At 39.8% G+C, this 13,142-nt stretch overlaps 1 protein-coding gene across 2 annotated transcripts; it reads right to left on the bottom strand.

Moving 5' to 3' along the window:
* Positions 1 to 879: 879 nt before the first annotated feature.
* RBBP7 (RB binding protein 7, chromatin remodeling factor) lies at positions 880 to 12,760 on the bottom strand. 2 transcript variants are annotated; one of them, XM_067566095.1, is made up of 12 exons: positions 12,691 to 12,760; positions 11,852 to 11,996; positions 10,574 to 10,719; positions 9,776 to 9,949; positions 9,215 to 9,330; positions 8,223 to 8,383; positions 6,176 to 6,302; positions 5,905 to 5,982; positions 4,507 to 4,583; positions 3,820 to 3,877; positions 2,749 to 2,859; positions 880 to 1,865 (listed from the first exon to the last, which is right to left on the bottom strand). In XM_067566095.1, exons 1-12 carry the CDS (start codon positions 12,743 to 12,745, stop codon positions 1,797 to 1,799), a joined length of 1,317 nt encoding a protein of 438 aa, XP_067422196.1. In that variant the 5' UTR covers positions 12,746 to 12,760; the 3' UTR covers positions 880 to 1,796. The 2 variants fall into 2 exon arrangements, with proteins under 2 accessions (XP_067422196.1, XP_067422197.1); XM_067566096.1 differs by lacking the exon at positions 12,691 to 12,760 and adding an exon at positions 12,329 to 12,584.
* Positions 12,761 to 13,142: the final 382 nt, after the last annotated feature.

Raw genomic sequence — 13,142 nt, 5'->3', positions numbered from 1 at the left:
TATAACTTAAGCAGCAGGGGTCACCCAATGAAATAGGCAGCACGTTTAAAACAAACAAAAGGAAGTACTTCACACAGCACATTGTCAACTTGTGAAACTCATTGCCAGGGGATGTTGTGAAGACCAAAAAGTATAACAGATCAAAAAATAATTAGGTAAGTTCATGGATGATAGGGCCATCAAAACTATTGGCTAAGATGGTCAGGGATGCACTCTGATGCTCTGGGTGTCTTTGCGTTTGACTGCCAGATGCTGGGATTGGATGACGGGATGGATCACTCAATAATTGCCCTCTTCTGTTCATTCTCTCTGGAGCACCTGGCATTGGCCACTGTCAGAAGATGGACCATTGGTCTAACCTACTATGGCCATTGTTGTGTATGATATGGGCTCACCAAAAGCAGAGATCCTTTCTCCATGAATACACATTCCCAGGAAATACTCTCACATATAGCAAGAATAAGTCTTTTTCCCCTATTAAAAGAGTGAAATTGAAGACCTTGCAGATAATCTAATCCTGGCCCTCAAATTGGAGTTATGTAATTTCTCTACAGCTAGGGAGATAATTGCCTCAAAGACTGACACAGCAAAACACTTCTTTTGAATTTGGATGTATCTGATTTAATCAGCTAAAATACACTGTTTACTCCTTCAACAGTCAGATGCCATTCCAGATACGTACTGAGTGAATCATCCGCTCTCCTTTCTAGGTCTATTTTTGTATTTCACTCCACAAAGTGAAGACACTACTAAAAGGTATTTGACTAGCCTGATAATGCACCATGGCCACAAATACGTGAATACTTATAATACTGAGGTCTTCCCACATAACAGCTTACAATATTTATATGGGGCCTCTGCCATAGTAAGTAAACATCAACTATTTTTAATATGAAGATTTTGGGTTTGAAGTAACCTCCAGAACATACAGACTGACATAGCATTAATCAAGACTTACACAAGGACTTGAAAGCTGCACATCTAGCCATAGAATAAGACGTCCTTTATAAAGTTCAAGTGTCTCTTCCCAAGAAGTTTGTTTTGACAATTTCATTAATTTGTTTTGACTTTCATTAAAGTGCTTCTAAGATTAGAAGAGGAAACTCCTGTCTCTGCATGAAGACTCATTTATACTTTAACCCTACAGCTAGATACCATTAGAAATATTAAGAAAGGGAACAGTGGGAACAGCTGTTTATGTATTAAGCTTTAACACCAATCAGCAGGAAACCACGTGCCCCTCCCCCAACACAACCTTCTACATCTATACAGACAAACATGGAAAGGTATCCATCCTATTCTTTGGCAAGCACTGCTACTAGGCAGTAGTTAGATTTTCTTCAATTAATACACCAAACATTTTCTTCAAAAAAGTTTATTTATGCAAAGCCAATCAGGAAGTGTTCTGTAAAAGTGAAAAGCTCATTTTACCTATTGATAAAAACATTTATGCACTTAGTCTAGGAAAAGTGAGGATTTTGAATTGTCTAATCATTTACAGGAATCTGCAAGCTTGTTTTAAAAATAGACATTGATATTCAGTCACTTATTTTCCCTAATACCTAAATGCTGTACAGTATGCAATAGCTCACTTCAAGGTGCCAAAATAATCAGGGATATCCCATTAAATTCAACTATACAAGCTTTGTGCTTGATAAAAATCAAGCATTGATATAAGCATTACATTCAATTGAGAATATTTTGAATGTATATAGTAGTCAAAAAAACATAATTTATATGAATGTCAGCCACTTCAAACATCCAACATTCTCGTCTTCCTTTTCCTAAGGAGAAAGTTATGTTCCTTGACCTTCCAGTTCTGATGCTGCTATATCTGGTTCTTCATCATTGTAAATGTTTTCAGCCTAGAGACACAAGTTATTGCATTACAAATATCAAGAAGGGGTAGGCACATTTGAATAACCTAATTTTTTCTAATCTTAGACGTCATACGATTGCAGAAGTGAGGAGTAAGTACAGAGAAAATAGCTCTGTTCTCAAAAAGGCATCTCTTTCCCTGCCTTTTAAAAGAGGGAAGTCACCTAAGATTATGTAAAATGATTAAACCAATCAACCCTAATATTAAAGTATGTATACAATATTTTATACTGATGCACATTAGACAATGTAGTCCATTTAACTCTTTACTCTGCATGTTCAAAAAAAACCACACATTCATTAATTTACAAGGAAAGCAACTCAAGTGAATGGAAGGGCAGGTAAATTTGTATATACAGTTACTTCATGTTATTTAAGTAGCTGTGTTCTTTTGGCTAAACTCATATGGTGTCAATTTATATCAAATGTGTGCTCTCGAGTTCTAGAAGCCATTTGTAAAACAGAAGCTTAGATTCTGGATAGCATAGCACAGATAAACCGTCAATATCTGCAAACTCACTGAAGATCTATTTTTCCTTGTTCTGAAGATACTAAAATATTAACTGAGCTCCTTAACTCATTTATTCAAACGGATATTTTTGGTATATTTTAGAAATTAACCATTTCTAGTTGAATTTATCCTTAATAAAATTCATAATGATATACAAGTCATAACAGATGACATAACAATCATAACATCACTTGCATTTTTTATTAATATTAGTCTTAATCGTCAGGTTATAAAAGTTAAATCCATTTAGTTAGAAGAAAAAGATTGCCTACATGAGACATGGCCTGACTTTTTAAAAAGACTTTTTCGTTTATAAAATGAAGCTGAAAGCAATACAGAAATTAAGTTTTGACACTCACCATTTGCCATATTTGCATTATGTTGTCCTCAGAAACAGAGCAGATTACCCAGGGTTCATTAGGGTTCCAACTAAAATCTGAAATCTTTGCAGTGTGTCCTCCATGAATAAACTGTTAATTAGATCAATTTTAATGACTTAAGACATTTCTAGACAATTGTTTAAGTTGTGAAATATTTTAATTTACTGTTCCCATTAACAAACCGAAAGTAAAATTAAGGTGTATCTATGTAAGTGAAGATCTGAGGTGACGTTATAAAGAAGCTGCCTTAACATACACTTCACAAACATGCAACTGCCACCCACACAGAAACATTTCAAATTTGGACTGTTGAGAAGAGGAAAGGAAACACCATTTAAAATAGCATTCTTGCTACCTGTGTCACTTCAGCTTTACAAATGCACATGAAATTGTGGATTAGCTCAGCAGCCCCTTGTCTTTTCATAACGCTTTATTAGGTTAATTTACCCAGAAGCAAGATGAAGAGCTATTACTGGAAGTGGAAATCAACCAATAGCAACTATTTTCCCACATAATTGCACACAAATATATAGTGGTTGTTTTTAAACCATTTGATGGAGAGCCTAAAATGAACAAAAGGAGCTATTTCAGATTGATTATTTCCTTTCCTCCTGTAAGGTTGTTATTAGCAATATAGCCATTTATAGCAGTATTAAGCTGCTAAGAACCCTAAATGACTATCTACCTAGGAAACATTAAACACTAGACTTTGTTTCAATGATAACTTGAGGCAGTAATTTAGTTTTGGTTTATACATGGTTAAAAGTATAACCTACAGCTGTGTTTTCTACACATTACCTGACCTTGGATACAGGCAACACTGCAGACCTACTGCAGCAATGGCACTCTGCGCAGCACTTATACAAAGGAGTGTTAAGAACCACTGCCTTAAGACTCACTTAGCAGTTGAGAGCCACAATCAAGCACAGAGAGATTGTGGGGCATTGAAGAATCTGCCCAAAGTAAATTCATGGATTAGACAGATTATTGTTCTGGTCTCTAAGAATAAAAAAATAAATTCTTATGAGACATCAGCAGGTCTCCACGTACCAAAAGTTCAGGAGGTCCATCTTCTGCATCCTCTGCAGATTGCTCTTCTCCAATTTTACTGTAAAGAAAACAATGCCGTTTAAAAGAAGTATATTTAAACCCTTCAGATCTTGAAGTAGGTACTACATGACTATAGTTTTATCCCATTTTAACTGGGCAAGAAATCAATTTGTGAATTAAGAAGGGTTAAAAAAAAGTAATAGCTAATGGAGGACTATGCCCTTCTCCTATCAGGGACACTCACACTGAGAAAAATGTTTATTTTCAATTCCTACTCTTGCTGCTTATTCTTCACCAGAAGTTATAATCCCCAAGCATAGATCATAGCAACTGGTTGCTGAAAAAATTAGATTCTGCAGATCAGATCAATAAAAGGATCACTGGGATAAAGATCACTTATTACTTTAAAGGAAAGGAAAAAACGGACATGCAGAGTTGTTTGGAAGTCTTTTTTTTTTTTTTTTTTTTTTTTTTTTTTAATTAAAGGGAGACTTTTCTTAACTGGTAGAAGTTCAGTAAAAAGACAGCATAATATTCCTACACTGAAGTTGGCTAGTTTTTAAAACAGAAAAAAACTTATGCCTAAATTGTAGGCTTAATGATTTTTTAAGTATAAATGCAAAGCCTACTTCTACATACAGGTCAGTTTTAAATAAAAAAAAAAAAAAAAATAGAATTACTCTTCACCTTAGATCCCATACATTTAGCCGACGATCAGTACCACTTGAAGCAAGAATAGTTTCATTATGAGGAGACCAGTGAACCTGTAAGAAGAGAACATTTCTCGAAAATAGAAGTACGTTACCGACTTTGTACGTATTCTGAATTAGTAACTTTAGATCTGACCAACATTGCCAGTTTGAATTAACTATCAGTGCTTGAACTACTACAGCCATAACGGATTTAAAATTTTTTAATAAAAAGGACAAGTTTAGAGAAGATAGAGTCAAAAATACATAGATTACTTTTCACTTCATGTACCCCAGTATTAAGAGTTGCCACCAGTTCAGAAGCTAGTTTTTGGATCTTAAGCTTCCTCATGGAAGAAATCCAACCATAAGAAATATAGCATTAAAACTGTTTATACTACTATAAAGTTTCAGTATTGAGTTGTTTCATTTTCTACAATGGTCAAATGTGTCTGCAAATCACCTTTAAGCCCACCTAATCATACACAAAATGAACAGTCATCAAATAAAGTCACACAGCTTTAAGGGGATATATGGAATTAGAATTGCCTTCTGTTTGTGAAATAATTTTTTGGAGATACATATTTTAGGAACATTAGTCTGTGTCAAGCTAAGTCTTATATTCTTGACTTCTATCATATGTATTTTAGGAGATTTTTTTTGATTCAAACAAAAAGGCAGTTTTTCTTGTGCATATCTTGTCAGGTACACATGAAAGCAATTTTCTGGATCTACACTGTCTATTAGTTACCAGTTGGCTTTGGAGTGCTGATTTTCATCTATAAAGTCATAATTGGCTTGTGATCTGCTAATGTTAAGGACCACCTCTCCCGCCATGCTGTACTGCACCTGGTGGAGCACCCTTTTAGAGGAAACTGGTGCCCAGTAGTTCTTTGGAAGGGGTCCTCAACTTCAGAATCTATTCTTTACCCATCTGAAATAGGTTATCCTTCAGAGCACACTGAAAATTCAGTCTCAATTTTGGAGAGGCATAGACAAGAGTTGTTTTAAATTATTCTGAGAAAACCTGCTGGACTTTTATACTTGCCCTATTAATTTTATTTTAACCATAGAAAGCATCTAAGCATTTCCCACAAAAGTGCCAGTTTGTGTGCTGCTGTTAAAATAGCAAGTTGGCAGACTCGTGAATATACTTTGGGTGAGAAGAGGGAAAAAAGGCCAACTCAGTTTAAGCAACATAGATAATGCTAAGGCTTAATGTTGGCATTAGTTCAGCTATTAGTTCTTGTAATAGATCTCAGCAATTAGATATATTTCAATTGATCACAACATCAGAATTCCAAACCAAACCGTAGTCCCACCTAATCTGGAGATGCCAGCAATATGCACAACCTTATTCTAAAACCATCAAGTTATTGATGTTCCTTCTACCCACCTGAAAGATTTCATCCTTATGAGACTCAAAAGAATGAAGTTTTAATTTAAGGTTTCGTAGATCCCACAAAGCCACAGTCTGTGAGGGAAAGGGGGGAAAAAAAAAGTAGTTTTACTCCAGCAGCCTCTGAAATTACTTAATTTTAAATTAATGCATTTTAAGCTACCATTTGCACTTATGTTATTGAAGTTTATGACTAGTGTCTAAGCACACTTTTAGGAATATATACATTCAAATTGCACAGTATGTTAAAAATACACAAGTAAAAAACCTTGTCAGCAGAACCCGTTGCTAGAATGAACTCGCTGTAGGGATTGAAGGACAGGCAGTTGACCTCAGCCGTATGGGCATCTACAGAATGACTTGGCTTGGACGTAGTATTGGACCTTGTGTCCCAACTTTTTTGGATGAAGGGATGGAAAAAGAAAGAACACAAAAAATGAATGCCAGTCAAAGGTGGTAGAAGGAAGAACCAATTCTCATATACTAAATCCTATGCAGCACTGATTTTTATAGCAAGAGTTCTGTTCTTAAAACAGACCAGTCTGAAGATTTGTCTAAAAGAACAGTTAGCATCCAGCAAGCTTGAGTGTGGATCTACAGCACACTAGCATGCCACGCAACAACTATTCATCTAAACATGGAAAGAACATTGGTCACAAATTCAGCACTCTTTTCATTCTACATAAAAGTTGTACACATTAAATATCTATATAAATTAACAGTTACTTTGGAACTAAAACATCCCTTCCCTACTGAAAAGCCTGGTATACAAGTCTCAACCTTTTAAAAAAAAAAATTGGATTTGAGAGTCATTTGTCATTCCCTACTGGTACAATCCCATCTGCTCTAAAACTAAACTAAACTAAACAAACAGAAGCTTTAGAGCAGACAGATATAGAGGAAGAGCAGAAGCATACACTATGCAATCTCAAGAGTTTTCCCCTCTATCAAGAGGAATGATTAATCTGTCAAGTAATTTTTTAAAGGAAACAGGTATGATCTGATTCCTCACATTTCTGAAAAAGTTCAAAGCACTAGATTAATGTTTAGTCAGTCCATTTACTATTTACAACTTGCTTTTAAAGAGAATCATCAGGTCAATCAAGCAGAGGATGATCCAGGGGTTAGGGGACAAGCCTAAGACTTGGTGAGGCGTAGGTTAAATTTTCTGCTCCACTGCAGATTCCAGGTGTGACCTCGGGCAAGTCACTTAGCCTCTCTGTGCCCCTTCTTCTCTAATTCCTAGGTGTTGTGAGGATAATTACATTAAGATTGAGGCACACAGCTTCAGTTTAACAAAGGGACATGAAGGAAGCAGCAGTGACAGCCTCCCTTATAACTTTTAGCCCAGTGGTTAGGATACTCACCTGAGATATGGGAGATCCAGGTTAAATTCCCTCTTCCACATGATTTGGAGAATGGATTTTAACAGGGTTTCCCAATTCTCAAGCAAGTGCCCCAACCACTGGACTACAGAGTCATCCTCATTGTCTCTAGCCCAATGCATTTTTTAAAAAAAAATATAAAGTGGAACAGCTTTAACAGGTGAGACTGAGAGATACTCTCTCCCTCTGCCCCTCAGTATATGCCATAGCTGGCTGTTGTGTGTGATGTGAGCACATCTGCCAGATTGGGCCCACAGGAGAGCTAAGTAGGAGAATACCTGTCTTCACCTGGTTTGAGAATCACACTGGGGCATAGGTGTCCAGATGCCTACCTGAGGCAGCAACGCACATGTTCAGAGATAGAAACTTAGGTGCCTAAGAACTTTTTATAGCAGAAATTTAGGCATCTAGTAATTTTAGACACCCACCAGATCACAGAACCCCCTGCTCAGCTGCCATGTAATCACAGCAACATGGATCTGGACCTCAGGTACTAGGATGATATGATCATAAAAGTACCTAAAATATGTAGGTCGCTAAAGAAGCTGTAGAATCAGGATTCCCATTCACCATTTGTTTAACCACAGATCTGGGTTTACAATGAAGTCTTGTGCTGGCACTCATGTGCCTTCTGAAACCTCAGACTATCATTCTTGTTTTTTAAAAAGCCTCATTATTCCCATCTAGTGTCTTAAAAATACCTAGATTTTACAGCATTACTTATGGTTTAAAAATTCATGTTAATACAACAGGTGGCCAGAATATTTTAGGATTGCAGGCTACTTCAGAGTCTGCATAGATACTATAGAATATTTTTTTAAACTAGGCAGTGTGCAGTGCTTGTCTAGACTATTGCATTGACAGGCAATGATAAGTTCCAGAGTACCACTTGGCTTCTCCCCACCCCCAACTCTCCTCCCAAACACTTACATCATAAGCTTCTGATCATCAGCAACAGATCCAAATAAAGATTCATGAAGCAGATGCCATGCCACATCTTCTACTACAGCAGAATGTCCAGTAAAGATGGCTTTAGCATCAACAACTTTGCCTTCTTTTGGTCCTGCGCTTATATCCCATAGACAAACAGTCTGCAGACAAAAGTCACACTTTAGTACAATGTAATTTATTGTTCATGCTTGTATTCCTTGGTGTAAGTCTTTCAGTATATGGATAGTGGTCTAGCTGTATTCCAGTTATGTTGTCTGACAGTACAAGCTCAATATTCAGAGGTTTTAGAACTGCTAATATGGTTGTGTCACACTGCTAGCATTCATGTGCTTTCTTGTTTTTTAAAAAGCCTCATTAATAAAGTTATGCCTTTCCACACCACCATAACTGTCTGCAGAAAGAAAGCTTGCTGAAGTCAAAGGGAGTCCATGATATTTCTATAGGGGTCTTTGCTCAGACTTTATTAGAAAGTACTTTTTGTAGTTCACCAAATACCAAATCTGGGTTTGCTGGGAAAGGAAGGACAGAGAAAGGGAGACTAGAAGAAAAGATTTCCACAATGATGCTGCTACCCAAGACTTTAATCTCATCTCACAGGCTTGTGGCTTTAGTGCAAATTTAACATCCATTCAGCAATTCTTTTTAGTGAATGGAGGAAGAGAAGAGAGAGAGACTGTATCGTGCCATTCAATAACAAACACTTTGGCTACTGTGGGATAGGCATTAACTACCTATCCCAACCTCCTTGTGTTAAGAATGGTGTGTCATGGTAAGTGAGTTTTCAGGGCATAAAAAATAGAAACATGAACATCTAGAATTTAAAATATGAAGGCATTTTGATGCATACTGAACTGAGAGGACTAGTAGAAGAGATTTTATTTGGGGGACGGGTGGGACAGGACTATTAAGCCACATGAATCACCAACTCTTCCTTGTGTTTTGTATTACAAAAGATGAAGTTAGTTTCTTACATGGTCATCAGATGCACTGAGGAGGTGTCCACTCAAGTTAGAATTCCATGATAAACCATAGCCTTCTTTTTGGTGTCCTCTTAGCCTAAGGTCAGGATTACATTCTCCACTTGGGTCTGAAAGAACCAAATCATCATTTAGCTCTAAGAGCTCCTTTAAGCTTAAGAATATGATGAACTCTAACTGATGGAGTTTATTTTTGCATTGTAAACAATAGCAAAGCATGCATATGCTTACTACAGGAGAAGCAGGATTTGCTTTTCAATTTTGTGTTCAGAGCAGTTTACAAGCCACTTAGTTAAAGCCAACCACACAGGGTCCTCCTACTCCATCACCTCAAGTCAGAAATGCCTTGTCAAACTTCCTGATCTTAATTAGCCCAAGCATATACTAACTAATCCAAATGGCTTTTAACTAGCGCATGAGTACAGGAATTAAGGCACTTTCAAACACTTAGTGCTTTAGCATCAAAACACAATAAACCTGATTACTATGAGAGTCAAGTTCTTATACTTTGTTTCTAGACTACATTTATAATACTGGAGAAGATATTTGACCCACCTGGTTTAGATGGATGTTTGGTGTAATCAAAAACCAGTACATCAGAGGAAGGTGTTTTTGTAGCGATGATGCAGGGATTCTGGGGCATGTAACGAGCACGATTTACTTCACCTTCATGGTTAATTTTAATTTCGGTTTCAATTTTACCAGTTACAGATCCAAAGCCACCAAATTCTAGATTTTTTTTTTAATATATAAAAAGTGTTCTTGGTTAAAATCATATCAACTATTTTAAGTGTGCTAAGCCAGTGTTCTCTGGCTTTTCAGAATGGCAGGTTGCTTAATGTGGTAATACAAGTCACACACAAAATTAAATACATTACACTCCTTTAAGATTCAATCTAAGAAGATCAGTTTAAGAAAACTTAACTCTTAAGATTGTAAATAGTGAACAGGTCATCACAATAGTGATCAGTTGTGACACTTTCAGAGGGGTAAATCTCTTGCTCAAGCTAACTGTCTACCAGTTTGTTTTAGTGTCACAGCTGAAAGACCTAGTGAAGTCAACTGACTTATTCAGTATAGTGAATATTTATGGCAACTAGGAGACTTCTGCAGGAGGTTCTCCAATACTGATTTATCATGAATTGTTACCAGCTTTCAGATTTTTTAAGAAAACATCCAGAGTAAAATATATTAAGGCTCTAGAATTACAATATATACTCTAGTAAACAAGTTTCATATACAAATAAATGCTTATGAAAAATATTTTTCAAGTTAGAACACAATCAAGCAAGGTATGCACTGTTTAACACTGCTGCTAAAAGAACACAATCTAAAAATTCCTACAATACTCACCTCCCTTCTCACTATCATAGTGAGAAGCATCAAACTGAGCATCATCATTAGGAATCTGGACCCTTGCAACAACCAAATGGTTCTGCTCATCAGAAGTATGTGTTCCCAACACTAGCCAATGAAGGGCATAATCCTTTCCTTCAGGCCTGTTCAATAAAACAGACAGTCTTACAAAAAGCTGAACTTTGTTATATTGTACTCAAATATTTTTAGGTAGCTTTAGTGGCAAAGTTCACCCATAACATCCTAATTTCTATGGGAAACTACAGATTAATTGGAAAAAGCACTTTTCCCTTCCACGTTAGGCATATCCACATAAAAGTTTACAAGATGAACTCCAGATGCTCTTGACATCAGTAATTTTGACAAGTATATCTTTCACAAAACTGAAATCACAGACTTTTAGAGTGTTTATTGCTACACTTGAATAGTATAAATAAGACTTCTAAGTGCACATAAATTAAGTAGAGGCATTTTGACATTAGCACCTGCTATTGTAAATCCATGTTAATGAAGTTAAGGCATTTGACAGTAAACATGTTTCCCATTTTTGGTACTGCTGGCAGTCGGCTCTTTATTCTACAAAGTGAAGCTCCCCCTTCTTTTCCCCTCTTGCATTTTATATTTCCCTTTTTTGGTTGCCCCAGAGTTGCTTTGCTTCTGGAAAACCAGCAATGGGATATTACACACTCTTTTGTCCAACACTCTCTGGTATAAAACCTGATGGAAACTACTTTACAGAAGCAAAATGTGTTTGGCGATAAGTGGAAAAAATCTTGCATTAAGCAGATATTTTCTTGGAAAAAAAAAAAAAAAAAGCCAAAATGCTTCTTTATGATGTATGAAGGAAGCCTGGATTTTTTCCTTTTGTAAGGCACAAACAAATCACAAGAGTCCTACATCAGCTCCTCTCTAGCTTTGTTGAAGATCTCAGATCTCTACTTACGGATACTCATCTTCAGACAGACATTCTTACTCCCAGTGTTTTAACTACAAAGCATAAAATGTAAGCCTTATAAACCACCTAAATAAGAGCCAGTTCAAAGACCTTCAGCTTCCAAAATCTCTTTAGGAGGCTGCAGTTCTCTCCTAGTTCAGAGTGCCCTGCTTGACCCTGTCTGAATTTCTAATGATAAATACAAAACGCAAAGAAGAGCAGTGAGCCCCCCCAAAGAGGAGCAGAAACGAGCACAGTGGCTTGCTTCCCCGCTCTTCTGCGTTCATCTGCAGGCAGCTGGAGCGCCGGGAAGGACCTGTGATGACCCCGTGGAGTCTCACCTAGTGACATCCGGCAGCCACTGCACAGTGAGGCTGGGCCACTCGAGGGCGTGGGTCATCACCAGGTCATACAGGAAAGGGGTGTTCTTCTTCCAGATTTTGTACTCTTCATTGATGACCCGCTCCTCCACCGTGTCCTCGAACACTGCACGGGGCGGGCAGACAGACAGACAGACAGAGACAGAGGCGCGATAGGCGGGCGGCTCTCCCAAGAGCTGAGGCGGGTGGGGGGAAGGGGGGGAAGCACCCGCGGGCTCACGTCGACGGACGCTGCGGCGGCCCCCAGCGGCGGCTCCGCCCGGCCACGAGTTAGGGGGGGGCCTCCCCTCCCCCCACTGCGGACCGCCCCGGCACCGCCCCGCCCCCCAGGGGCAGCCCGTTCTGAGGGACCCGGAGCCGGTGACGGGAGGCGCCCCGCCGACTCCCGCCCCTGCAGCCCGACCAGGGACCGACCGGCCGGGCCCCGCCGTCTCTTACTCTCTTTATTCGCCATTTTGTGCGTGGGGCTCCCGCCCGCGCTGCGCTCCCCTCCCCCCAGCGGAGTTGGCGCCGCCGTCGCCGCCGCGGATGAAGCGGCCGCTCGGGCGCCGGCCGTTGAGCTCGAGACGACGCGTTCTGCCGCCCAACCGTCGGCTTTCTCTTGGGCTCCGACTCCGCTCCGCGGCGGACTGCTACAAGCCCGCGCCGCCACCGCTGCGCATGCGCAGCGACCCGGCTGCGCTCTCCGGTCAGAGCTCCGCACGCCCCCGAAGCAGCAGCCAATAAGCGCAGGCTGAGTGAGAAGCGCAGCGGTAGCACGCGGGCGAGGCGGGCCACGGCTCAACGACGACCCCGCCCACCTGCCCCCACGACTTCCGGCTGGGCTCGCTCAGGCAGAAGGGCAGATAAGCGCATGCCCAACAGGACAGTTTCCTTTCCCCCCCCCCAGCAAAGAAGGGCGGGGAGATGCCGAGAGGTGCAGCAAACCCCTCCCCCATCCGATGCTGCGAAACAAACAAACTCGGAGAGTTCGGGCCCCGCCTCGCCCAGGTAGCGGCTGCCTGTGATTGAGGCAAAGCCCCGTGGGCGCGCGGGATGTCCTTAGGCTGCTTCTGCCAGCTGAATGTGCCCACTGCCCTCCCTCAGCAGGGTTAGCGACCCTCCCTCCTCCTCTCAACAGATCAGGAGATTGGCTTAAACCTCATCAGATGTGTTCGAAAGAGTCCACCTGGGGTGGTTTTGAGTGACGCCCTGGTTTGGTTTCTGGAGGAAAGGAGATAGGCCCCACAATCACAGGGCACCTCCTTGGCCA

This window comes from Emydura macquarii, unplaced genomic scaffold (assembly GCF_026122565.2).
Source record: "Emydura macquarii macquarii isolate MOO-44397 ecotype Brisbane River unplaced genomic scaffold, CSIRO-AGI_Emac_v2 contig_2734, whole genome shotgun sequence".
Lineage (NCBI taxonomy): Eukaryota > Metazoa > Chordata > Testudines > Chelidae > Emydura > Emydura macquarii.
Note: the sequence above shows the minus strand (reverse complement) of the source record. Positions and strands in the feature narration are given on the sequence as shown.

What these genes read in the sequence shown, in the direction of transcription:
- RBBP7 (XM_067566095.1), bottom strand. Translation starts at nt 12,745, where the DNA reads ATGCGCTTATCTGCCCTTCTGCCTGAGCGAGCCCAGCCGGAAGTCGTG. An exon ending in GCCGGAAGTCGTGGGGGCAG is followed by an intron (nt 11,997 to 12,690) that starts GTGGGCGGGGTC and finishes CGCCCCGTGCAG; the next exon opens with TGTTCGAGGACACGGTGGAG. An exon ending in CAACGGGTTCTGCTGACAAG is followed by an intron (nt 5,983 to 6,175) that starts GTTTTTTACTTG and finishes TTTCCCTCACAG; the next exon opens with ACTGTGGCTTTGTGGGATCT.